The sequence below is a fragment of the Mesoplodon mirus genome (genome assembly GCF_964341445.2).
Source record: "Mesoplodon mirus genome assembly, chromosome: 11".
Lineage (NCBI taxonomy): Eukaryota > Metazoa > Chordata > Mammalia > Artiodactyla > Ziphiidae > Mesoplodon > Mesoplodon mirus.
In genome coordinates, this window is record NC_138987.1 from 37,271,866 (window position 1) to 37,298,106 (window position 26,241).

At 52.7% G+C, this 26,241-nt stretch overlaps 1 protein-coding gene across 1 annotated transcript in view; it reads left to right on the top strand.

The window, feature by feature from the left end:
- Positions 1-688: 688 nt before the first annotated feature.
- The window catches only part of FAM83F (family with sequence similarity 83 member F), a gene marked incomplete at both ends in the record, with an annotated part of 29,292 nt that continues 3,739 nt past the window's right edge, over positions 689-26,241 (top strand). The window contains 4 exons of the mRNA XM_082636259.1: positions 689-1,192; positions 21,540-21,707; positions 22,196-22,317; positions 23,145-23,827. Coding sequence (XP_082492385.1) covers positions 689-1,192; positions 21,540-21,707; positions 22,196-22,317; positions 23,145-23,827 — 1,477 coding nt within the window. The remainder of the gene's footprint in view (positions 1,193-21,539; positions 21,708-22,195; positions 22,318-23,144; positions 23,828-26,241) is intronic.

Sequence of the window (26,241 nt, forward strand, 5' to 3'; positions counted from 1 at the left end):
TTGCTGTATCTGGGTGGCTTTTTTTTTTTTTTTTTTAAAGAAATTTTTGTCCTGGTGAAAGTGTTGGATTGACAGCCCCTGGAGGGGCCTCTGATCTCAGACTGGGACACGTGGACGTGGGCCAGGAGCTGGGGGTTTTATTAGCATTTCGCTTTTGCACACCAACCGCCCCTGCTAGGCCGTCACAATCTGGCCTAGCAGAGGGCCCCCGGACTCCCAACCGAGGAGTGGTCAGATCGGCCACCCCAGAAGCACCCTGGCCAGACCACATGCTCGGGGCCCTAACAGCAGGGAAAATGGACGCGCTGGGACGTGTCTGGCTGGCCCGGCAACAGGAAGGGTTAGGTCCCCAACCTTTCCCCCAATGAAGGGTCGGGGCCAGGAGATGAAAGCGGGCCAGAGGCCGCACGTGGGTCTAACTACGGCCCGGCTCCAAGTTCCGGCCCGCTCCGGGGCTCCCGCCCCGGGCTGGGCCACGTAGGCCTAGGCGTCGTCGCGTCCCCAGCCGAGCCCCCGAGGCCCTCTGCGCCGCTCGCGCCCCGCAGAGGCGGAGGGCGCAGCTGCCCCTCCCCGCCCGACGGCCTCGCCCGCGCCGATTGGCTGCCCTCTCGGCCAGGTGAGGCGCCCCGCCCCTCGGCGGCTCCAGGTGCGGCGGTAGGACCCGGGCCGGGGCCGGGGCCGGGGCGCCATGGCCGAGTCCCAGCTCGGCTGCCTGGACGAGGCGCACGTGAACGAGAGGGTGACCGCGGCGCAGGCAGCCTTCTACTACTGCGAGCGGCGGCGGGCCGCGCTCGAGGCGCTGCTGGGCGGCGGCGAGCAGGCCTACCGCGAGCGGGTCAAGGCGGAGCAGCTGCGGGACTTCCTCTCCAGCCAGGAGCGTCAGGCTCTCGGCGCCGCCTGGAGCCCCTACGAAGAAGTCGCCGCCGCCGCCGCCGCCGCCGCCGCCGCCGCCGCCGCCCGGGGCAAGGCCGAGGCCGAGACCCCGACGCAGGCCACGGCCGAGTCCGGCGAGTCCTTGGCCTACTGGCCCGACCGCTCCGACACCGAGGTGCCCCCGCTGGAGTTGGGCTGGACCGAAGTGGCCTTCTACCGCGGCGTGAGCCGCGTCACCCTCTTCACTCACCCGCCTAAGGAGGAGAAGGCACCCCACCTGAAGCAGGTGGTCCGGCAGATGATCCAACAGGCCCAGAAGGTAGGCCCCCCCCCCCCGCATGCCTGGCCCCTTGGACCAGGCGCCACCTTCGAGGCAAGGCCTGGGCCTGGCCGCCCTGTCCACCCTCTGGAAAATGGTCCAAGAACCCTCCCTTCCGTGGGGCTGGTGAGTCCTCTGAAGAGCATGGATGTGAACGTGTTTGGCAGATTACAAGGTGCTGGGACAGTTGCTTGTCGTCACCATTACAGTGTCCAGAGGCGCTGGCTTTCCTCTGCTCTGTGCTTCTGTTTCCCTGTCTGGTTTCTCTCCCCAGGGAAGAGTGTGGGCTGTGGAGTCCTGTGGTAAAACGGGCCACTCAAAGGTCTTGATAATAACCTATGTGCTACCCAGGGATTTACAAAACATATCCCTGGCCATTTTCTCATTTGATCCTCAGGCAACCCCAGGAAGTGTGGTGAGGCCTCCCACCCCAAGCCATGCTGCTCTTAGGAGGTCCCCCAGAGTCAAGGCTGGCCTGGCCTCTGGCCCCTGACATTCACTCCGGCTCTGGGCCCAGTGCTAGAGCTCAAGGAGTCTAGGATGAATTAAGGGATGTATTTTGAGCACCTACTACGTACCTGACTCTGTGCTGGGTGCTTTGACAAGGCAGATCCCTGGACTCAGCAGGTCAAGAAGAAGCTCCTACTTACGGCGTCTACTCTACCTGGGGATTGAAAGGAGGTGATGTTTCCAGAGTGGCTGGTATTCTAATACTGGTGGGGCCAGTAGTTCATAGGGCAGGGGGAAGATTTACTCTGTACCCTTGGGTAGGGGTACCTGGGTAGGGGTACCTGGGTAGGGCTTCCAGATAAAATATAAGATGTCCTGTTAAGTTTGAATTCCAGATAAACAACAAGAAAAAATTAGGTATTATTATTCAGTATGACCCAAATATTGCATTGGGACATACTGATGCTAAAAAGTCATTCACTGTTTCTATGAAATTCAAAATTAATGGGGACATTCTGTATTTTTATTTGCTAAGTCTGGTTCCCCTACATTTGAGATTTGTTAAGAAACATCAGCAGCCTTCGGTGCCTAGTTCAGAATATACAGCAGGAGTGGCTTGGGTTCACCATTATGATTCAACTCAGTAACTGTGGTTGGTGCCCTTTTATCCCTGGAGGCTGAACGAGCCTAGAAAGACCAGTGGTGGGCCTCTTCCTGGAAGGCGCGATGCAGGTAGTTGGCTAGATTGGCTGCCAGAAGGAAGGGTTAACTTTTCACTGTCCATGTTTCCACCCTCCCTCTCTAAAGAATTCCAGCTTGTCTACCTGAGCGTTCTTTGTATATTGCATTCTGCAAAAGAGAAAGACAAGTTTGGACAGAGGAGGAGAAAGGACGTGGGTGACAATACTGTGCAGCAGGGTGCAGCTGGGGTCAGGGCTCACGCTGTAATACTAACAAGCCTTGATTTATGCATCCTTAATATGTGCCAGCCACTGTGCTAATGATTTACATGCATTTTTTCTTTTGCTTTTCACAACTACAGAGTAAGATGGGTATTTTCCTTATGTTTGGATTCAGAACAGTTCAGTCACTTGCCGAGCCAGGGTTCAAACACCAAAGTCCTTCTTCTTAACTGCTGTGCTGTCGGATGATGGTACAACAGACTAAACCAAGGAGCTGGAATGGAACTCGTCTGGTCACAGCCTGGGCTGCAGGTTGTGAACCCCTGTTACAAGAAGGGGGAGACAGGGCCCTGCCCACTAGAACTTCTAGTCCCATATGAGATGTCAGGAATCTCCTATGTAGTGGAGTGTTCTTAACTCTTTGAATATTTAACAACAGAAACTTTAACAACTGTGAACCTATCCAATGCATACGTATTAAACCAGTAATTATTTCCTGAGTGCCTACCGTGTGCCAGGCACTAGCCATAGGAGGATATAAGGTGGCCTTGGCCCTCCAAGAGTTAATTCAAATGCTAGGGGATGTGCTGGAAGGAAAACAGTTTTTGAGGCTGGGTATGCCTAATCTGGGAGGGCTTCCCAAGGGACGTAAATTGCAGAGTTGAAAGGAGAGAGAGAAGGAAACTGGAATAGGCAGTTTCTCCTTAAGAGACTCAGGAGAGAGATTTTTGCTTCAGAACAGCAAGTGGCTTTGACTGGCAAGAGGAAAGAGCTGTTGTGGTGGGAGCTGAGTATGTGGGGGGCCTGGTGTTTAGAGCCTGGTCCTAAAACTAGGTCCAAAGCAGGTGACCACCCCTCAGGAAGAAGCAGCTTCTGGCCCCATCTGTGCCCGAAACCCACAAGCCCTCTGGACCCCGACTGTTCATCCCTGCCACTCACATCTGTGCGGCACCTTCTTCCCAAAGATCCTGTGAGTAGGTAGGGCAGAGAGGTTGACCTTGTTTCACAGGTGAGGAGACTGAGGCGCAAAGAAGGAAAGGGGCTTGTTGCCCAAAAGTCACGTGGTTGGTTATGGAAAGACCCAGATCCCTAGCTTCCGCCCTAAAGGCTATGCCTTCCAACAACTACCTGCCCACCTCCCCAACCCCAGCTTGTCCAACTGGCAAGCAACCCTCTAGATCCTTCCCCCTTCCTTTTCCCCCTGAAACACCCTGGAGGGAGTTTCCTTTGTCTCCAGGGAGAGTCTGGCTGCTGTGAGGCTGGGTGGGACAGACCAAGATGGTTTATATGCAGAGACACAGGTGACTGTTGGGGAAGGGGTGGGGGGTCAGAAGGACATAGTACACACGTCCAGCTGTGTGCCAGAATTTCATATTTTATCTCTTTTAATCCTCAGAATAACTTCGTGAGGGGCTGTCATTTTTATTCCCGAATGAAAAACAGGAAACCAAGCCTCAGGGGGAGTGGCTGTGACTTGCCCACAGGTGCAGACCAGTGAGGGTTTTGAACCTGGGCCTCCCGGTTATGGACAAAGGAGCCTAACTAGGGGACACTTTGAAAATATGATTGGGGGTTGGGGAGGAGGGGCAGAGGGTGGTGGCCAGTGGGGAAACAGCCCAGCAGGGGTGGAGGTGGGACCACGTGGAATGGGAGGAGGCCTTTGAGTTGGTCAGTCTTCACCTATCTGCTCTCTGGGCCTCTGCAAATGGCAGAACGCCCTCCTGTGCTGGAGAGCCAGCATTCAGACACTCGGCCCTGGTTCCTTGTGGGGTGGCGGTTTTTCCTGTCGTTTTAATCCCCCTTAGGTGATCTGCTTATTTTAGTGTCATTGAACGATGTACTTTGCTTAAAGTACAGGCGGAAAACGTGCCTTCAGGGACCCAGAAGTGAGTCCGTGGCCTCTCCCACGCTGGCAGAGAGGACCAGGGGAGGTTGCTGCCGCTTGGGCTGCTGTGACCACTGTAACTGCAGGGCGGGGGCAGGGGGGACTGGACTTAAATCGAGACCGTGTGTAGACAAGGAAACGGCTGGTTCTCATTTACAAGGGCAGAGTGAGGGGACCAAATAACTGCGATTTGGAAGAATAGTGCATTTGGTCATTGGACAGATATTTCGAGGTTTACTATGCGCTAAGCACTTCAGTAGAAAACAGACATATAAAACACACCTCTGCTCTTAAATAGCCTAATAGTCTAATGAACCATCATTTTAATACAGAATGATGGGTGCTTAACAGAGGGCGTGGCAGGAGGGGCACTGACCCAGCCCCTGCACCGGGTTAAGGAAGGACCTTTGGTGCTGAGGGCCTGTCTACAAGCGTGTCTGAATGCAGCGAGAAGGGTAGAATTGCACCAAGCATCCACCCATCTTTGCACCCCAGCTCCCTTTTGACCAGCGGCATCCATTTTTGAGTCTACTGAGTAGGTTTAGAGAGTACTGCCTGTGCTCCAGGAGCAGAGGAAAACCTGCTGGCCACCCACCTTGAAGACTGACCCTTGGCCCCTGCGTTCCTGAGCCCCACACTCCAGGATACCAGCTCCTCACTGCTTACCACAGTGCCTCCCCCAGCATTTCCTTTGGGCCTCAAAAACCGTGTCAGGCAGAGGGGAGGCCCCTGAGGTCCAGAAGGGTCTAATGATTTGTCTTCAGACCAAGGACAAGGAGAGGACACAGCTTCCCCAGGTCCCTGGTCAGAACTACCAATGACCCCGTGTAGATATAAACACAGCCCAGGAGAGGGTGGCTGCTGGGCCGGGAAGCTTTGATTAACTGGGAGCTGCTACTCTTTATTCCTATGGCAGTGAGAGGAACAGGCCCACCTGGTTGGTGGGGGACAGAGGGGCATGGGTAGCAGGCCCAGCCCTACCCCATCTCTGCCTGTCAATGGTTGGTCCCTTTCCTTCAGGGTCTGGCTCAGAGGCTAACCCTTCTTTGGCTGTTTATCAAATTTTCAATCCAAAAGCGACTTTTTGTGCTCAGACGTGGCTCCTTGTTTGTGCCACACGTGTGCCTGGCACACAGCTCGACTTAGGAGAGCCCATTTTATCCTTGGGGACTAGCAGCTTTGGAAGAGCTAAGGCTCCCTCCTACACCTCTCCGTCATCTTTGTAGGGCCCCAGCGGCACGGGCAACCAATGATGTTTGTTTAATTGATTGGAAACTGCCTCCTATTGGCCACCCTCCCCTCTCCATCCCTCTAGGGAAGCAAGTGTCTGGAGAGTCCCCAGTTGAACTGCACATTACCGAGGGACCCCTTTAATCCCCATTGTTACAAGCCACCTGGCAGCAGAGAGGAGAATGCTCTAAATTGGGAGGAGGGGGGTGCAGAGGGCTTTGGGGAAAGGCTCCAGGGCAGGAGGCATGGTTGGCCAGGTTAGCAGCCTTGGTTAGAAGTCTGGGCAGCTGATGGGGGTGAACAGCTTGGGTACACATGCCCAGGGGATGTGGCAAAGTCTCAGAGGCTCCAGTTCACTTCACCAGGAGGCTCAGCTTTCGGGTGTCAGCCTTTGCCACTGTCTCGCCCCGTTAGCCTCAATTGGCTCTTCCCTCATTCAGATACATCCAGCAAATAGCACGCAGCACCTTCTCTGTACCAGGTGCCTGGAGCAGGCACCATGCTGGGCACTGGGATATTGACATGAAGCAGATTCAAAAAGAAAAAAGAGAGAGGAAACAAAATAAACAGTTTACATATATATATATACTTAAATATCGCTGGTTTGTGAAATCTGAGTCTGGCGGTACATTCGTCAGCCACCTCGCAGCCTTGTTGGAGAGCTGGTCCCGATTCTCGCCTAATACCTTTCCCTGTTCTCCTACCGTTCCATGTCAGAGGCTTTATCTAGAGCTCCTGAGCTGCCTTTGAAAAGCCTGATTCACTGTGCAGAGCAAGAAAAGGCCTCTCAGGGCAGCCCGTGACCTGTGGGTCCAACACACTGTCCCCCTTGCCTAACTCTTCTTCCCTCCCTGAGTGACCATTCCTCACGGGCGTTATTTCCGAGACGCGGGGCAGTTCCAGAGTCCTTGTCCCCTTGAGGCTGGCGGATAATGACGCAGCTGCAGTTCCAGGGACTGAGCACTTCACACTCCTTCCAGGATCTTGCCTCGGCCTGTCCCAGCATCCCTGCCAAGCCCTTGGCTCTATGGCTATTGGATTCTGAGTCTCTGTCTTTTATGCTCAGTCACTGATCCTGGGAGGTGGGGTTTCTGGGCAATGGAGACCCAGCTTCACGTCAAGGACTGAGAATAGGCTCTGAAGTTGAAAGGTCTTGATTTCTGTCCTGACCTGGCTACTTATAAACTGTGTTCCTTTGGGGTAAATCACTTCCCTCCCTGGGACTCCTGACCTGCAAAATTGGAGGGCATTACCTAGATTTCTGGATGGTTTTGAAAAATCAGGAAGAAAATGTATGAAAGCAGAGGATACCAAGAAAGTATCGTACGAACATCAGTTGTGCTGGAAAGGTGCTGCTGCCGTCGCTCTCCCCTCTCAGAGCAGGGAGGGAAGTGTGGCTGAGCTTCCTCTCAGGACGTGGGGGCTGCCTGCCAGGAGATCAGAGTTAGGATGGTCAGGGGTTGCTTCTCGTCTTCAGGTTGGAGGCCCTGTGCAGGTGCGCTTCCTGTTTCCTCCTCTGGGTGAGAGGAGCAGCTCCACCTGCCCTCCCCTCCCCCCAACCCCCCGCACTTCTCAGCTGCCTTGATCTGATGTGGCCGTTTGTCAGGGCGGCTCTCATCTGCCAGGGTGCCTCTCGTCTGCAGGGCTGTGGTAACGGAGTACTCAGCCAAGGGTCTTCTCTAGGATCTGCCACAGGCCGAGATGAGACAGGAAGGCACGGAGGCTCCCCGGTCCCTGAATCAGGGGTCCCTGAGGGCGTTCCCCTGCAGAGTCATCCAGAAGGGCCAGCTCAAAGAGCCCAAGGGCAGTCTGGAAGGACTCCTCAAGGACTAAAGCTTGCACAAGTAGGCGCTGGGGCATGGGGACACAGAGGTGGGGTGGGCTGTGTTTCTGTCTTTGGAGAAGAGGGAGGCTGAGGCTTGGTTCCTCTGAAATCTGACCCTTTAGGTCCCTGAAACCCTGAGGATGGGTGTTTCCCGGGGAGTTCAAAAGTAGAAGATGGGGCCTCAGTAAAGGGGTGCATTCTTCATGACTTCTTGGTCTCATGGTAGCTTAGCCAGATTCGCTGGGCAGTGGTCTCAGGAGGCCAGGTCACTGCAGGGGAAGGAGTACACAGTTGGCAGCCGGGAGCCTGGGTGTCTTCATTCTTGCTCTGTCTTTCCTCCTCTACCAGGTGACCTTGGGCAAATCATTTGACCTTGCTAGGCCTCCATCTCTGCATCTGTAAAATGGGGATCATTCTTGTCTTCTTGCTTACTTTCACAAGATTGCTCTGAGACTCCAATGCAAGACTATGAGACAGCATTTTGAAAAAGATGACTAATAGATGCAGATAAAAGGGATTTATATTAAGAGGAGCTAACATTGTTGAAAGATAGGTGCTCTGCATGTTATTTCCTTTAATTAATTCAATCCTTAGCACCTTGCAAGGGAAATGAGGTTTTCCCAGAGGCTCAGGGAAAGCACAAGGCCATAGATCTCATAAGAGGCAAGCTGGGACTCCACCCAGGTCTGAATTCAAGGCTTGTGTCCTTCTACACATGCAGTTACTTTTGGGGATTGCCCCTGTGGCCACCACTTCCATCTGAAATTCCAGAAGCAAAGTCTATTTGTTGCCAGCCAGGTTCTGGGAAGCTCACCAACTAGTTCTGGAAACAAACAAGTACAGGACTACTTTGGTGGGAGAGAGAGGAGAGGATTCTTTCTGCCTGGTGGCACTGACACAGATGTCACCAGGAAGCTGGATATAGGTAGCTTCCAGGGACGTTTTTGGTTTGGCCATGCCACATGGCTTGTGGGATCTTAGTTCCCCGACCAGTGTCCTCTTGCTGGCCACTTTCTGGCCCTCTGAGACCTGCCAGCAAGCCCACGCCCACGCCGCCCCATCTGTCCAGGTGCGCCCCAGGATGCTGCCTCACTGCTTCACCGTGGCTGGTGGTCAGATACGCCTCCTCTTCCTCACAGTGTACATACAGGGCAGAGCCTGTTCTGGGGCAGGCCTCCAGTCTTTCGGGAGAGAGGAGCAGGGCAGAGGACCAGCGAGCAGGGCTGGGTCCTGGCTGACCGCCTGTCTCTGCTCCTGGCACTGTCCTGACCACACCCACTCCCAGGCTGAGTCACTCTAGTGATCCCTGCCCCTCCCCCTCCCTCCCACCACACCTCCTACCCCAGGGGCCATGCATGACTGGTCGGCCTTAGCTGGGGCCGCTGCCTTCCCCCGTTTTCTTTTCCTTCTCTGAATTTGTGGAGTCTGTAGACTTGCTAATGATCCCAGAATCTTAGCCCAGGAAAAGAGCTTTTCTAATTAGTGGTCTCTCTGGCCCGAGTTTCTAGTCATCTGTTAACTCATCCCGGCCCAGCTTGTACAGTGGTCACCCTGTTGGGCCTCTCACAGCACTGGTGGGGCATGTGGGAGGCTCCGGATAAATGCTCTTTCTGTTCTGTTTTCTGGCAGTGAGCCAGCAGAAGGCGGGGTCAGGGACAGGGACCAGGGCTTCTTACCTTTTTGTGGGTCCTTGAGGACCAACTCCCCGTCCCGGAAGGGTTCCCAGACTGCTTGGAGATTCCCCACTTCTGCTCATTCACTCACCATGTTTCACATGTGCCACATTCCAGAAATATACAGGTGAATAAAATGTGGACGCTGAAAAAGAAAATAAACTGCAGGACAGGTTGGAGGGAGCGGGTCAATAGCTATTAATTGTTGAGTACTTAAATACCAGACCGTGCTAGCCCTTTTAAAATATATTATTTCATTTAACTTTCACAACAATCCAGCAACTTTCCATTTTACAGATGGTAAGGTCACAGGGCTGGTAAATAGTGGAGCTGGATGGGAACTTGAGATTGAGTCTGAATCCCACTGAGCTCCAGGGGCACAGAGGCCTCCTGGGAATTGACGGCTGAAGCAGCCAGTATGGAAGGGAGGGTGGGCAGAGGGCCGGGGTGTGCAAGGCCGGAGGCCTCAGAGTGCACAGATTCACACTATTCCCATCGCCCAGCCCCTCCTGACCACCTTCCCCTGCTCCCCGCACCCTCCCCTTGCCTCTCTGGCGAAGCCCTCCCAGGCAGCATCACCTGGCAGTGGCCAGCAAGTTTTCCTTGCCACTTCTCAGAACCTCCCAGGCAAGCTGTCATCTCCAGTTGTCTTGCCCTGATTGATCAATCAAGAAAGACCTCGAAGGTACTTCTCGAGTCCTGCCTTACTCTGCCCACGTAACATTGTATGGTGCTCAGGGCTCCAGGCCAGTAACCCAAAGCAGCAGCTGATCCTAAAAATCATCTGTGTATCCTCATTGGGTTTTTTTTTTCTTAGCAGCTGATTTATCTTCCTAATTATGTTTAGCTTTAAGCTAATGTTAAAATGAGCTTGCATTAGATAATTTTCACTAATTAACAACAACTTAGTGCAAGGGAAGTCATCCCAGAAGCATGCCGTGGGGCAGGGAAAAGCTGGCCTAGGATCTTAAAAAGAATTGCTCTTCTTACTGTCTGGCAGATCACATATGGTTCTTCACGGCTGAATTAGTTGACCTTGCTCACATGGATCCAGTCTGTTCTCTGGAGAGCCAGCCCGAGTGTCCTTTGTATCACCCCTTCATCAACCTAGTTTGGGGAATGGGTGTCAGGAGTGCCTCATCAGGATGAGAGGTAGACAGGGAGTGAGCCCCGGTGGTGCCCAGCAGAGTCAGGAACAGAGCTGGCACAGAGGCCACGGGGTCTGGGAGAGGAAGTGACCTGGCTGGCAGAGTTGGGCTCCAGGGGCTGCCAGTGCAGGAGGGAGCCTGGTGTTTAATGATGTCTAATTAGTGAGCCTGAAACACGGCCTCAGACAGCTGGGAAGCCTCAGCTGACAAAGCGCAGATTCCCGGCTGGTGGGCTGGGGGCAGCCCGGCCTCGAGGCAGAGAACAAGACCCCAGTGGTCTTGGCTCGGTCCTCTCGGTGGGCCAGGGCTCTGGTCCAGACTGCTTCCTCAGCCCCCCAAGGGAAGCCCCCTACTGCAGAGGTACTCTGTTTAGACATTCACTGCGTGTCAGGCCCTGTGCACGGTGGCATGACAGGTCTCTGCCCCCCCACCATGTGCTCAGAGAGACACAGGCCTGAGCAGGTGTGCCTCCTGGGAAGGGCACACACTGCCCTGGGGGCTGGGGACCCAGGATGAGAATGAACCTGGGACAGCCTGGGGGAGGGTGAAGCAAGGACCTCAACAGGGAAGGGACGTTCCCATCACCACAGGGAGAAGGTCGTGACAGTGTGAGTTAAGCCACCAGGGTGGGAGTTGCTGGGTGTGTTTGGAGAACGCAGAGGAGTTTATCGTCAAGGGAGGGAGTGGGTTGGAAGCACACTGAGCACCCCCCCCCCAACCGTGTGCCAGGCACTGTGGGGAGGAAGCACAGCGCCAGATGCTCTCCAGGCATCACTGCGTGTCTCTGCATCCTTACAAGAACCATGAGTCAGCCTCACTTTACAGGGAGAGTTCCCAGGGGTCAAGTAACACCCGTGGTCTCACCGCCCCTGTGGGACCCCTGACTCCAAAGTCTGTGCTTCAGCCACAGCAGGATGCTCTTGGACTTTGGGGATTCAACTAAATGACTCTGGTGTCCAGGGGTAGGAGGATGCAAGGCAGGTGGGGCAGGGCCAGGCAGCGTCCGTGGGTGTTCCCCGGGCAGTCATGCAGGCCTCCTCTCCTGGGCTTTCCTCTTCTCTCTCACCCCAGGGAGCACAGACAGGAAGCTTAAGGTAAAGCTTTCTTGTCCAGGTGTTCACATCCCACCGGGGCAGAAATTGGATGGGGCCTGTGGCAGCCTTGATGACAAAAGAAAGCCTTTGCGGTGTGCCGGGAGCACTGGCACCTCCGCCATGAGTTGTCTCCATCCTCCAGCAGCACCTCTCCGTGCTCAGGGGCAGCCGTGCCAACTGGGTCCCGAGCCCACCTGGAGGTGCTCTCCACTCAGGCTGCAGTTTTCTTTCCTTTCTTTCTTTCTTTTGTCTTTTGGCTGCGCCTCATGGCCCCAACCAGGGGTTGAACCCAGGCCCTCGGCAGTGAAAGCTCAGAGTCCTAACCACTGGACCACCAGGGAATTCCCAGGGCCGCAGTTTTCTTAGCGGTGCGTTCCGTGCTTGGTGTGCGGGCACTGATGCCCAGCTTCACTCGAGGGACAGTGCATTGTACAGACTTACTTCCTCTTCCCTTGATTGAGCTGCCCTTCCCCTCAGTTCAAGTTTTGACCTTCCTGGAAGTGTAGTGTTGCCTGGGCTTTAATCACCATGCGCTGGGCCTGCTGGACATGGTATCAGGCAAAGGAAAACATCTCCACCTTGAGGTCTGGGGCTGGTGGGCAGCTCTGCTGCTGGCTCCCTGGGAGCTGCCTCCGAAGTGAGGCCCCTTTGTTCTGGGTTCCGTCAGAGGAGAGAAGGGGGTGCCGACGTGGACCCACAGCTCACAGCAGGCCAGGCACTGTGTTCCTTGTGCCGCTGCATTATCTCATTTAAAACTCAGAACAACCCTGAAGGGACCACCGCCCCATTTTATTTTATTTTATTTTATTTTATTTTTTATTTTTATTTATTTTTTTTTGCGGTACGCGGGCCTCCCACTGTTGTGGCCTCTCCCGTTGCGGAGCACAGGCTCCGGACGCGCAGGCTCAGCGGCCATGGCTCACGGGCCCAGCCGCTCCGCGGCATGTGGGATCCTCCCAGACCGGGGCACGAACCCGCATCCCCCGCACCGGCAGGCGGACTCTCAACCACTGCGCCACCAGGGAGGCCCCACCGCCCCATTTTAAAATGAGGAAATGGAGACTTAGATTAAATTACTCACTCAAGGCCCCACAACCAGTGAGACTTTCTGCTTCCAGAGAGTAGATTCTCTTCCCACCACCGGCGTCACTCAAAGTGTGACCCTTCCACCACCTGCATTCAGATCACCTGAGGGGGGGAGGGTGTTGTTAAAACGCGTTTCCAGGGGCCGCTGAGTCAGACTCTCTGAGGATGGGGCCCTAGCATCCGCACATTCAGCGGGCACACCCCACCCCACCCCGCCCCGCACCAGCTGATCCTCTTCAGGCTAGAGTTTGACAGTCACTGCCCTGGAGACCTAGATCGCTCACTGGGGAAATCAGAGAAGGCGATCCACAGCTGGGGATGTGTGAGCCGGGTGCTGGCTGGCCTGCCCAGCACTGACTCCCCTGGGCTGCCAGACAGATGGGGCTTCTGGGAGGCAGCAGCTGACCAGTTTGCCCAGGTGCTGCCCTTCCTACCCCAAGGCACCTTAGGGCTGGAGGTGTGGGCCTTTGGCCCCATTCACCTGGTTTGGTGATAGCCCCTCAAAACCGCACAGCTTTTTCATGGGATTTCATGGGCATGATCTCATCTGAAACCCTCAACGGCCCTGGGAGGCAGGCAGGGCAGGCATGGAAGGTAAAAGTCAGGCCCCAGGCTTACATGGGTAATCAGTGGGCAAGTGGGGACTAGAGCTGCCCATGTGGGCTCCCCTCCCTCCCTCCCTCCCTCCCCAGGAAAAAGTGACCATCTCCAGCACATACCTGCACGGAGCGTGCCTGGCCTGGGGCATCTTGCCTTTTCCCCACCGTGGTGCTGAGCGAGACGGGGTGGGGGGTGGGGTCTTTGTCAGCAGCAGCCACACCCACCCTGGTGCCTAAGCTCCACATCAGCAGAGCTGGGGAAACCAGTGACGGAGAGGGTGGTATCGTCCGGCTCTATGGATGCATCCTGGTTTTGTGTGACCAGAAGTGACCTCAGGTCCTAGCCAGAGTAGATGTCCCCAGAGCCTCCCATGACCACATCATCTGGGGGTGACAGCTCTGGACTGGGGTCAGAAGCCTGGGCTTTAATCCTACGTCTGCCAAAACCCAGCTGGGTAACTTAACCTTGGGGCTGGGCTCTAGCTGATACATTTCCTCCCAGCTCTGAGGTTCTGCCCATCTGGAATGTCCTTCAGTGCAGGGGCCGAGTGCAGAGATGCAGCCTGTGCCTGCACTGGAGCCTGGCCCAGGGGCTTTGTAGGGCTGACTTGCAGCCGGTGCTCCACTTGCTGCCTTGCATTCCATCACAGGGAGGACGGGTACCCTTTCATAATCTGCACAGAGGCGCTGGCTCTATGTGCTGGTGGCAGCTCTGCTTCCTGGTCTGATGTTCTTGGCGTGGACTTTTACCCATTGGTAAAGTCCTATCCTCAATAATGGGCTGGCTGCTCCTTCAAGACCTTGGGTGGGTGGAACAGAGGAAGACCAGACCGGGGACTGGCGCTCAGGCAGCAGTCCCAAAAGGCGCCCACTTCTTTTCCCTTCTCTATGCCCTTGAGGAAGAACTTCAACTCTGCCTTCCAGCAGGATGATCTAACCGGGAATCTTGCTCAGCAGTCTTTTTTTTTTTGTCCCTCCACCAAAATGTCTAGTCGTTAATGAAATAAAAGAGTTAACAACAAAGCTAGGTCCACACCCCGCAAATAAAACAGTAGACGTGAAACACTCTCCATTTAGACATTCATTCCACATACATGGAGAACTGACTTCGTGTTGAGATGTCCCCTGAGGGTGGAGATTCTGAGAGGTCAGATGGTCCCTGCTATCTGGGAGCCCACAGCCCAGTAAGGGACAGAGCCATCCAGCAGATGTTGCAATAAAATGTCAAGGACCTCTGTTATGTGCCCGGAACGCAACGTGGGCGGGAAGCAGGGAGTGGTGAACAATATCGGGTGGGGAGAAGTTCAGGAAATTCTTGCCTGTGTCCTGAAAGATGCGTAGATGTTTCACAGGAGTACAGGAGGGGTAGGAACAGAAGAACTGGAAACTGCCTGATGGGTGCAGTTGTTCTCAAAAGGGGGTAGGGAGTTGATGCAGTTTTGCCCCCAGGAGATATTTATCGATGTCTACAAACATTTTTCGTTGTCACCAGTGGGGGTGGCGCTACTGGCATGCTGCTAAGTACCCTGCGATGCACAGGACAGCCCCCCACAGCAAGGAATGCTGTCCCTAGATCCCTGGAAGTCCCACAGTGGAGAAACCCTGAGTTAGGGTAACTGCAGGTCATCCTGCACGGCTGAAAACAAGAGGCAGACGTGAGATGGTCCGAGATGAAGCTGGAGAGGAGGAAAGGGGCCATCATAAAGCCCTTCAATGCCAAGTTAAGGAGTTTGGCTGTGGGACCCACCACTTCATCAGTCTGTTGTTTTGGCAGGGTCACTGCTACGGAGAAAGAATTGGAGCACAGAGATGGAGGAGAGACTAGTTAGGAAACTATTCCAGAAGTTCAGTGAGAAATGAGGGGGACCCGAGCGAGGGCAGCAGTGCAGTAGGAACAGAACGGAGCTGACCCAGAGAAGGTGCACAGAGGAGGACCTGCTGGCGTCGGTGGCCGATTGGATTTGGTCGTGGGGAGGAGGAGGAGGAGGAGGAGGCGGAGGCCAGCAGACTCAGGCTTCTGGCCCGGGTGACCTAGAGGACGTTGACTTTGGAAGGGCCTCCAGGGCATAGCACAGAGGGCCACAGAGCATAGCTCTGTGAGGAGGAGACTGGCAGTGCAGTGGCCGTCCAGACTGGGTCATCCAAACACACCAGGGGTGTCAGTCCCCAGCTGTCTTTTTTTTTTTTTTTTTTAATTCAGTTATTTTTGGCTGTGTTGGGTCTTCGTTGCTGCACGCGGGCTTTCTCTAGTTGGCGGCGAGCGGGGGCTACTCTCTGTAGTGGCGCGCAGGCTTTTCATGTCCTGGCTTCTCTTGTAGCGGACATGGGCTCTAGCTGCGCGGGCTTCAGTAGTTGCGGCACACAGACTCAGTAGTTGTGGCTCGCGGGCTCTAGAGCTCAGGCTCAGTAGTTGTGGCACAGGGGCTTAGTTGCTCCACTGCATGTGGGATCTTCCCGGGCCAGGGCACGAACCCGTGTCCCTTGCATTGGCAGGTGGATTCTTAACCACTGTGCCACTGGGAAAGCCCCTCCCCGGCTGTCTTGAGTAGAGTTGCCAGTGGAGTGCATGGGGAAGGTGGAGTCCCTTTCGTTAATTTCGTTAATCTAATGGTAATTAAGGAGTCCAGGAAGAGAATGTGAAAAGCTGGCAGCTTAATTAAAGATAAGTGACAGGTGGAGGGGAATTCAGAGGCTCCCTAACACATGCTGTTCCCCCACCCCACCACTGAGGCCGAACATCAAAGGAGGAGGTGGTAAGCTAACCAAACACCTGATGAGAAGTGTTACAGCATCAGAACCGCTTTGCCAGAGCCTGCAACAGCTTCTGAAAACTCCTGTCACCTCAAATTAACCTCTCTCCGCGGGTGCCACAGGTCAGTGGGTAACCAGGTAAAGGAGCCTGCGGGAGGCCGGGGATGACTTTCCCCTCCTGACGAAATGCGGCTCCCTGGCTTCTGTGCCTTTGATGTCTCTCTTATAAAACTGATTTTCCATTTATACTGGGAGCCTTGAAGTTAGATTTGGCTCACGTAGGATCACGTGGCACATTAAACACCAGAGCGGAGGCAGTGGGGAGCTGATTTTCCTGGGCCTGATGCCGTGGATACTAATGTCAAGCAGGGCCTCAGAGACCAAAGCGGAGGGTAATTATCACCTCTCCTGCACAACGAGATTGCAGGAGTCAGCCAGCAATTGATTTTTTTTTCCTACTACAGATATTTCACTGCTTAATTGGTAGTGACACAGATGGCTGGCTCTCACCAGGGCGCTGCAGACCAAGCCTCCCGAAAGCAGGGCCCCTGGGGACGTCTCTCCCTCTAGTCTGTGATGCTCTCACAGCACATCCTCTGTCGGGTGGGGGTGGGGGTGAGGGCGAGCAGGCTCCCTGTGCTTTCAATTACAAAACAAAAGCAAGAGTGAATCCAGAAGCGCTTTCCTGAGCCAGTCGAGCCCTCCCCAGCGACATACTGAGAGTCAGCTTTGAGCTGGACACTGTGGAGAGTCTGGAAATGAGCAAACAGTAGACTCTGGCCGCAGGCAGCAGTTGGGAGCCATCAGGAGGCCTGTGAGATGGTGGGAGCTGTGTTCTGCTGGCATGAAGCCTAAAGTGGATTGTTAAAACCCTCCGTGATCCAGCCCCACCCCATTGTCCAGCCCCACCCCGTTGTCCTTACGCTACATCTACCCTGAACTGTTCCAGGCCAATTGTTTTTTGCTTGTTTGTCTGTTTGTTTTGGACCTCAAGTGCAGAGCTGATTGCGAACTTCAGTTCATGGTCCACTGCCATCGTCCATCCAGGGAAGGCCCCTCTTATTTTACTCTCTCCTTCCCTCCTGTCCCTTTCTCCTTCCATAGGCAGCCACCCTCCTATATTCAGTGTATGTCCTTGGACATGTCTGTATCCTTGAAAAACATGCAGAGTTATTTTATGTAGTGTGTTTTTATTTACATAAATGGTATTAGGCTATAGATCTCTATCTCTAACATTCATCTTAAAAAGAACTACCCAGGGGTGCTTCCCTGGTGGTGCAGTGGTTGAGAGTCCGCCTGCCGATGCAGGGGACACGGGTTCGTGACCCGGTCTGGGAAGACCCCACATGCCGCGGAGCGGCTGGGCCCGTGAGCCATGGCCGCTGAGCCTGCGCATCCAGAGCCTGTGTTCCGCAACGGGAGAGGCCACAACAGTGAGAAGCCTGCGTACAGCAAAAAAAAAAAAAAAAAAGAACTACCCAGGTTGTGCACATGGAACTCATTCATTGCTTCTGTCTGCTGCAGAGCACCCTGTCCTGAGCGTCCCTCACATTCTCCACACCCCTTCTTCTAGAGGTGGACATCCAGGTTGTTGCCAACTCCTTGCTATCCCAAAGGAAGCTCCAGTGAATGTCTTTGTTCCTGCCCCCTTATAGACCTGGGCAAAGATCCAAGAGGTTCCCTGGGTGTGTGGCCAAGAGTAGCGTTGCTGGCTTCCAGGCATGCACAACCTTAAATCCACGAAGCTCTGCCCCTTGCCCTAAGAAATAGCTGTACCAGTGTTCCCTCCCACCCTCAGTGAATGAGGGTTCCCCTTTCCTCACACGCCAACATTTAGGACTATCCAACTTTCTAGTTTTTAGTTAATGTTATAGTTGTAAAAAGTGGTATCTCTCATCTCTTTGCTTTTTTTAAACTTATTTAAAATTTTTATACAATTTTTAAAGGTTACACTTCATTTGCAGTTATTACTATCTCTTTGCTTTAATTTGAATATTTCTGCTTACTAATGAGGTCTGCTTCTCTTTACATACTTATTAGCCATTCAGGTATCTCCTGTAGGAATTACCTATTCATATCCTTTGCCCATTATTCTAATTAGTTTTCTGTCTTTTTCTTGCTGATGTGCAGGCATCTCTTGTGTATTATTAGTTCCTTTTGGTTGCAGACATTGCAGATATCTTCTCCCTGTCAGTTATCTTTGTCTAGTGACATCTTTCTTTGAACAGAAAATCCCTAACTTGCCAAATGCCTCTTTTAAAATTTTATTTGTCTTATGATTCATGCTTTTGGAATCTTAAGATATCCTATCTTACCTATGCCATGAAGATATTTTCCTATATTTCATGAATTCCTTTATGAGTTGTATCTTCTGCATTTAGGTATACAGCCTACCTGAAATTCACCTTCATATATGGTGTGAGGTAGGGATCCATTTTATTTTTCTCTATTTAGTATGCCAGTTGTCCCAATAGCATCTACTAAACAGCATCCTTTCTCCACTGAGTTGTGATTCTACCTTAAAGTTAAGACTTTAAGTTAACTTAAAGTTTTATGTATGTGTGTAGGTACCTGTATATTTCTGGTCTCTCTATTCTGTCCCATGGTCTGTTTGTCAGTTCCTTCCTATCTCAGTATCGCAATTCTTATTAATTTGGCTCTGCAGTATGTCTTACTGTCTAGTAGGACAAGTGTCCCCTTTTAGCTTTTCTTTTTCAAAATTGATTTAGCTATTTGAATCTTCATTCTTCCTCACAGCTTAGAAATATTTGAACTCCTCAAAAAATTTTACTGACCATTCACTGGAATTGCATTGGATTTTATTAATATGAGAACTGGATTTTTAAAACATTAAATCATGTTATCCATGAACAAAATTTATCTTTTCATTTATTCAAATATTTGTAACTGTCCTTTAATAGAGTTTTCTCAATTTCTCCATAGTATTCCTAAATACTTTGTGCTTAAGTTGCAATTTTGAATGGACCTTATTTTCTTTTTTTTTTTAATTGGTTATTGCTGTAGTAGAAGAATGCTGTTGGTTTTTGTAAGTTTTGTAAGTTTTTCTTGTATCTGGCAATCTTACCAAATTCTCCTATTACTTCTAATAGTTTTTCTCTGTATTCTACTTTTGTTTTTTTTAATATCATCCTTAAATACTGGTAGTTTTGTCTCTTCTAATCCTTCTGTCTCATTTCTTTTTCTTGTCATATTGCATTGGTCAGGACCGCCAATACTTTGTTGAACAGCAGTGGTGATAAGTGAATATTCTTGACTTGCTTAAGACTTAAAGGGAATGCAACTTTAAGTATGTTTCATGAGGGTTTTTAGTAGATAGCCTTTATGACATTAAGGAAGGTCCCATCTATTCCTAGTTTTCTGAGAATTTTAATCACAAATAGTGTTATCAAATACTTATTAAAAACTTATTAAGATAATATATGATTTTCCCTCTTTGACACTATAAATGTTATAAATTGATATGTTTCTGATGTTGAATAATCCTTTCATTTTTAGGATAACCTTACTTGATTATGCCGTACTATTTTTAATTTACTTTTTAAAAAACAACTATAGTTGATAAGTTTAATTCACTTTTAATGATTTATCCATGTCAATTTCATTTTCAAAGTCATCAATGTGTAAATATTCCTAGTCTTTTTACCATTTCTTAAATAGTAAGAATTTCTTAAAAAGTAAATATATCTGTAGTTATTTCTCTTTCTTCATTCAGTATTTTATTTGCATCTCATCTGTTTTTGTCAGTCATGCCTGTCCTCAGTGCCGTTGCTTGTGCTGTTTTCTTTGCCTGAAATGTTCACCTCCTAGGCCCCTGGTAGCCCATGTGGCACCTGTGTGCAGATTAGGAAAAGGCATCTCTTCCTCAGGCAGGCACAGCTCCCACTCACCCCCATCAGCCCAGTGCCTGTGTGCAGTGCACAACCTGCATACCCATGCATGGCAGCCCTGCCCACTTCCCTGCTTGGTTTTATTCCCTGCTTGGTTTTCTTCCCTGCTCATTTCTCATGGCACCCAAGGCCGCCCATTCTTCAGGTTTCAGCTTCCTCGGTGAAACCTTTCCTGTTCTCCCCTGGCTGAAAGTAATCTTTCAATCTTCCCCCTCCCTAAGTCCCTCCTTCTCTTCCTACCACCCTCCTTTGAACTCACATCATACATCATTTGTGCATCTCTTAAGGCATTTATCTCGTTTTACCTTATGTCTTATTATTTTGTGTGAATGTCTTATGATTCCAACTGGATTAACACCTTGAAGTTAGGGACTATAGTTTGTTTGTCCTTAGATCCTCCCTCTGCCTGTGGGGCTTTGTAAATGTTACTTGTATGAATGACTGGGTATTAAATGTAGGAGGTAAGAAGGGCCTTATGTGATATTGTGTAAATGGTGTTGGGGGGTGGTCTTTAGAGGCAGAGATAATGGCAGAGCACACGTGAAGGTGATGGTGACTGTGATGATGACGATGGTGATGGAGGATACACTTATTGAGTTTAACATGTGCCGGCACTGTGCTAAACGCTTTCCCAGTTTGCTTCTCTAAGCCTTCTCAACAACCCTTTGAGACAGGTGCTACTATGAGCTCGATTTTGCTGCCAAGGAAGCTGGGGCACTGATGAGTCAGCAGTGGAGTTAGTGAAGCAGGCCTGGTCTGCCTGGCTTCAGCGTTCGGGCTTTCAGTTGCAACGACAAGCAGACTCCTTCGACCATAAAATGGTTACCATTTATTGAAGACTTACCTACATATCAGGCATTGTTGATGCTTACAGATGTTATTTCTAATCCTGATGCCAAATGTATCAAGTACAGAGTATCCCCACTTTGCAGATGAGGAAACAGAGTCTCATCAAAGTTAAGGGATTTACCTAAGGTTACATAAATAGAAAGTGGTTATAATCAGATCTCTCTGACCCCAAAGCACACACTTTCCTCTGCATCATGGGCACAGTGCTTGGGGCCAACAAGAAAACCCTGCCTCTGGAGCAGAAGGTTTGTGTAGGAAAGTGGAGGAGGCTGAGGTCAGAAAGGCAAATCTGCCTCAGGCTGTGGAAGGCCTCGCCTTCCAGGATGGATAATCAAGACTGGCTTTTGGAAATCAAGGGTCCCAGGCAGGGACCTTGATTTGAGGATGAAGTGGGATGGTCTGGACACCTGGAGGCCAAGGGAGCCCGAGCTAACTGGAGCTCTGCCCGAATCTGTGCTCAGGGAAGCACAGGGCTTTGCACAGCTGCAGGGAGATCAAAGCACCCAGGTCTGCAAAGAAAGTGGTATCTGAGCAGATCTGCAGCTTGTGGAAATGGTCCATTTCATGCCTCTCAGTGACTGCAGCTCCTTGAACCTGCTTATTTCCCGAAGTGACCAGAACCAACTTTCCTCAGCCTCCTAGATCTCCACTGACATGGCTTCTGAAGAGCCGCTGGAAGATCCCCAGGGTGGGTAGTGGGAATTTGCCAAGGATGGAGTACAAGCAGCATGGCCTGCACCATCTTCATTTCCCAGAGCAGGGAGCCCATCTCCTGCTCACATGTGCTCAGAGGTGGGTGGGGATGTGCAAAACCCAGGAGTGGTGCAGATGGCATTTTTGACTCTTGGCCAGCACTTACCCCAGCCCAGCTGGTCCTCTGTGGGCCGCAGTGTGACTCTGTGCGTGTGTAGTCTCCACGTGCCTCACTAGTGCCCTTCCCCGTCCAGGTCATTGCTGTGGTCATGGACCTCTTCACTGATGGTGAGATCTTCCAGGACATTGTGGATGCTGCCTCCAAGCGCCGCGTGCCAGTGTACATCATCCTGGACGAGGCGGGCGTGAAGTATTTCCTGGAGATGTGTCAGGGCCTGAAGCTCGCTGACTTCCGTATTCGGGTAAGTTGTATCACTGGGACTGGGGGTGGGAGGGGGGAAGGAAGTGGGATGGAGACTGCCTCTGCCCCTCCCTCTGCCTGCTCCCCAGTTCAGGGGCCCAGGTGAACAGCACTCTCAACCCCTTTCCTTCTGTCTAAAACCTTGCCTCATGAACTGATAACCCTAACTACATGCCCAGCTTACGTTTTATCCCAAGGCTGCTGAGGCTAAGGAGGCAGCTCCAGCCTAGTCCCGGGCGCTCAGCCCGCAGAGTCACTGTCAGGGTTGAAGGCAGGGCTGTGTTTCTCTTCTGAAGAGCTTTCAGAGCAGACCGGGGCCACCTGGGCCCGTCCGAGCCCAAAGCCAGATTTGCTGACTTCCTCAGGCCGTAGGAAGCAGAGTCAGGGTCCCGTGGACAAGAGGATTCATCCTCCACCCACGCAGAGACTCAGCTTAGAGCCTCTAGGCCCCCAGCCTGAGTGACAGTGCCCTTCTCCTATTCTCAACAGAACATCCGTGTCCGCTCTGTGACAGGTGTTGGCTTTTACATGCCCATGGGGAAGATCAAGGGGACCCTGTCATCCAAGTTCCTAATGGTAGATGGTGACAAAGTAGCCACTGGATCCTACAGGTGAGTTGGGCCAGGTCAGAGAAGGGCCTAGGAGGCTTTTGTTCATGGTCAGAAGTGTTCATGTTCAGAAAGATGCTGGACTAGAACCTCCACAATCATGAGTTTAAGAGCTCTTGTCTATTCTGATAGCAAAGAATAGCCTCCTGGCCAGTCCCTTCCCTCAAACTTTCTGGCTAATGGATTATTCAAGAAAGAGGGTCAACTTTTGTTGAGCATTAAGCACTGCCTGCCTTTCATGGTCCACAACAACTGGTTGCCTTTTGAGGCTGGAAGAGGCCCGAGCACATGAAACAATTAATAAATGGCGTCAGTCCTCTTACGTGGTTAAAGTATGGGGTTTTGCAGACGCTAAGTGCTCTAAAAATTCAGAGAAGAACTATTAAGGAATGGAATACCATTAACAGCAGTGGCAGCTACAGGTACTACTTATTAAATGTATGTTTGTGCCAGGTACTGAGCGAAACCTTTTATATTTGTTATTGGACTTTGAGCCTCACAACAACTCTGTGACGGTACACCTTACAAGCCCCATTTGACAAGGCACACAGGGCAGAAAGCAGGTTTGAATCCAGGCCTGACTTCTCTTGCCCTTGCCCTGCACCCACTGCCTGCTTTCTGCATTTGAGGCCAAGCCCTGGACCAAGGGAGGATTTGGGTCGGTGGAGGGAGAGCACCCCAGCACGAAGGCAGCAAGGCATCCAGCCTCAGTGGTGGAGCAGGTCGGGCTGGGCAGCGGGATTTGAGATGGGCTCACCGAGGGGCGGCTGGCAGGGCGAGGCTGCAGACCCGGGCACATGTATGTTGCTTTTCTGTCCCTGTGTTCCCAGATTCACCTGGAGTTCCTCCCATGTGGACAGGAACCTTCTCCTCCTCCTGACGGGGCAGAACGTGGAGCCCTTCGACGTGGAGTTCCGGGAGCTGTACGCCATCTCCGAGGAGGTGGACTTGTACCAGCAGCTGGGCCTGGCAGGAGGCGCTGGCAGGCTGGGCCTCAACTACTCCTCCACCGTGGCTCGCAAGCTTATCAACCCCAAGTACACCCTGGTGGCAGGCAGCCGCCACCCACCTGGGGAGATGATGCGCTGGGCTGCCCGGCAGCAGCGGGAGGCCAGCAGCAATGCAGAGGGGCAGGAGGAGGGCAACGAGTCAGCATGGCGCCTGGAGAGTTTTCTGCACGACCTGGTCACACTGGAGCAGGTGCTGCCCCCCGTGGAGCCCGTTCCCTCGGGAGAGCTGAGTCAGGATGGCAGGGTGGTCTCCCACCTGCGTGTGGACCTGAAGCCCAGACTCCGGGAGGCCCTTGCCCGAAGTGGCAGGGGAGAAGCTGCCAATGGGGAGGCCACCGCGGCCAAGGAGGGCAGGTGCTTCAGCAGTAGGTTCTTCAGCCGGTGGTCCAAGAGGCCTGCAGCGCCCAATAGCACGGCCAGTGCCCTCTCCCCCGAGGCCTTGGCCGAAGCGGAGTTTATGATGGGGAAGAGGCCCAACCAGGGCTCCAGTGGCGACGTCTCAGGTGAGCCCCTCCCACCGGGCCCAGGGCTCCTCAGGCCTCTGGCCCTGGTCCAGGAGCACTGCTGATTTTGCAAGAAGGCCGCCTCCTGGCAGGGAGAGCACATCAGCTCTGGGCCCTATGGTCCTCAGTTCCCATCCTGCTCTGGCCTTTGCCTGCGTGTGGCCTGGGGCCAGCCACTGCAGGCTGGAGTTTCAGTTTCCTCTTCTCTAAAAGGGGAAAGTGATGCCTGCCTCGCCCAGCTGTTCTGAGGATATGAAGTGCTCAGAACAGTGCTGGGCACGGAGTAGCCTGAGACTAGGGCTCTGACTCTAGGGCTTGTTCCAGTAAACCTTGTTCCTTGCTGGATCTGTTGCCGTCAGGATCTGACCTGGTCAAACACGCCGCACCAATGCCCTGGCCCACTTTTCCTTGTTTCTGTTGTAAATAGTTTGACATGGCTCCTCCCTGCGTTTATTTGATGAGTGGTATTTGCCAGGCTGCTTACTTCTGGGAGAGATTGTACCTGGTGGTGGTATCTTTCTGCCTTTATCCCTGCCTTTATCTCTTTCTCTGGGACAGTCTCCAGAGTGGCCTTTTCTGGCTGGTGGTGACAGCCAGGGCCACTGCTGGCACCTTTTCTCATGTTGGCATTGCTGAGTCAAAGGGGTTTCCATGTTGGGGTTTCTCCCTCCATGGCTGTGGGGCTTTGCAGTGGTGAGGCTGGGCTCCCTGGCTGGCCAGGTAGGTAATGGCAGGGACTTACCTTGGGCAGCCTGAGTGCTTCCAGAATTCCTGTGTTCCTCAAGGCCCCAGCTTTGACCTGACATTGGCTGGAGTGCAACTCTTCCCAAACACTGATGCCCCAGCCCTGCTAGAGAGCCTGACACACTCAGTCTGTGCCTCTCAAAGTTAGGACAGGCCTGGAGTCTCCGAGAATTTGGGCACAGCAGCAGTGCCAGGGCTATAGCTGCATTTGGCCAGGAAGCATTTACTGAGTGCTTCCGTGTGCCGGGTCCTTCACTAGGTGCTCTCTCTCTCACTTGGCCCTCACAGGGACCACGGAGGTAGCAGATGGAAGCTCAGAGAGGTGAATTAAGTGGTCCCAGGGCACAGTAAGTGGTAGTGGGGCCGGGACGCAAACCGAGGCTAGGGCCCGTGTCCTGTCAGGGAGGGGTAGCTGGGCCCGTCCCATTCCCCCTGGGCTCCCTGGCTCCCCCAGCACCGGATGCTTCTGCTGCCCTGCACCTCTTGTTTGGAAGAAGGGTTGCCATGGTGAACACCTGGCAGGGAAGAGAGGGGGAGGGGCGAACCCAACCACAAAAGGAGCTTTTTCCCACGTCCTGACTGCAAGTGAAGTAGAAGCTTTCTCTTCCTTCAGCCCCTCACCCTGAGGTGCTGTTTCCATAGAAACAAAAGGCCATTGTCTTATCCCTTACTGCTTCCTTTAGTGAGTCTCAGCATCAGATTCCCCTGCTTGGATGACTTGAACAGATCACTGACACTTCTGCTGCTCCCTGAGTGTTTGCATGGGGTGCCAGGAGCCAGCCAAACAGCCAGGGACAGTGCCCTGTACCAGCTCGTCTCCTGAGTGCCTGGCACCCAGAGAGACAGAGTCAGAGACAGAGAGAGAAGGGCAAGTGCAAGAGTGCCGTGGCACGCACGAGGGATGGCCCTCAAGATCACCCTATTCCTGCTCCGTCATCAGGAAACGCACAGAGTGGCCTCGTCCAGCACAGCCTCTGTGTACCTTCATGGGCATCCAGCCCTGAGGGCCTGGAATTCAAGTCCCTTAAGAGACCTTTCCTCTCCCTGCTGCTTTCTTCCCTCGAAGGCAGGGCAAGAAGCAGAGACTCCCCTCCCCAAAGGCCCTTTTTGTGGCCTCCAGCCTCCCAAATATTTGACTGGTTTAGTGCCTCCTCTCAGGCAGCAGAAGCTTATCAGCAGGACTCTGTGTGCCAGAGGGTCAGGTTCCTGGCAGCATGGGGGTCCCCAAGGTTGGAACCAGCAATCCTAGTACACTGGGAACTGTCATCTGGGAGGAAATCACTTTAGCTCTTCCCTTAGGGCCCCATCCAGGGAAAGGATCCCTGTCCTACAGTGAAGGTTCAGAGCATCATCAGAACAGCCATCGGATGGATCTCAGCTCCCAGTTCCTTGCTCCCCACACCTTGGACACATCTTTTCACCTCCCCAGGGCTGTTTCCTGGTTGAGAAGAGGAGGGGTTGATCCAGGGAGGGTTCAAGAGGTCCCTTTGAGCTCTGATTCTGACTGTCCTTTCTGTCCCTGCTGCCCTCTTGTCAAGGGAGAACCCAGGCCAATGGGTTGGGTAAAAGAGAGAAAAATAGGAAAGCTAAGAGCTGACAGCCTGTACAATTACTTGATAAGAAGTATATAGTTGTCAAACAGCATGCAAATTTTTGCAAACCCAAGTGTG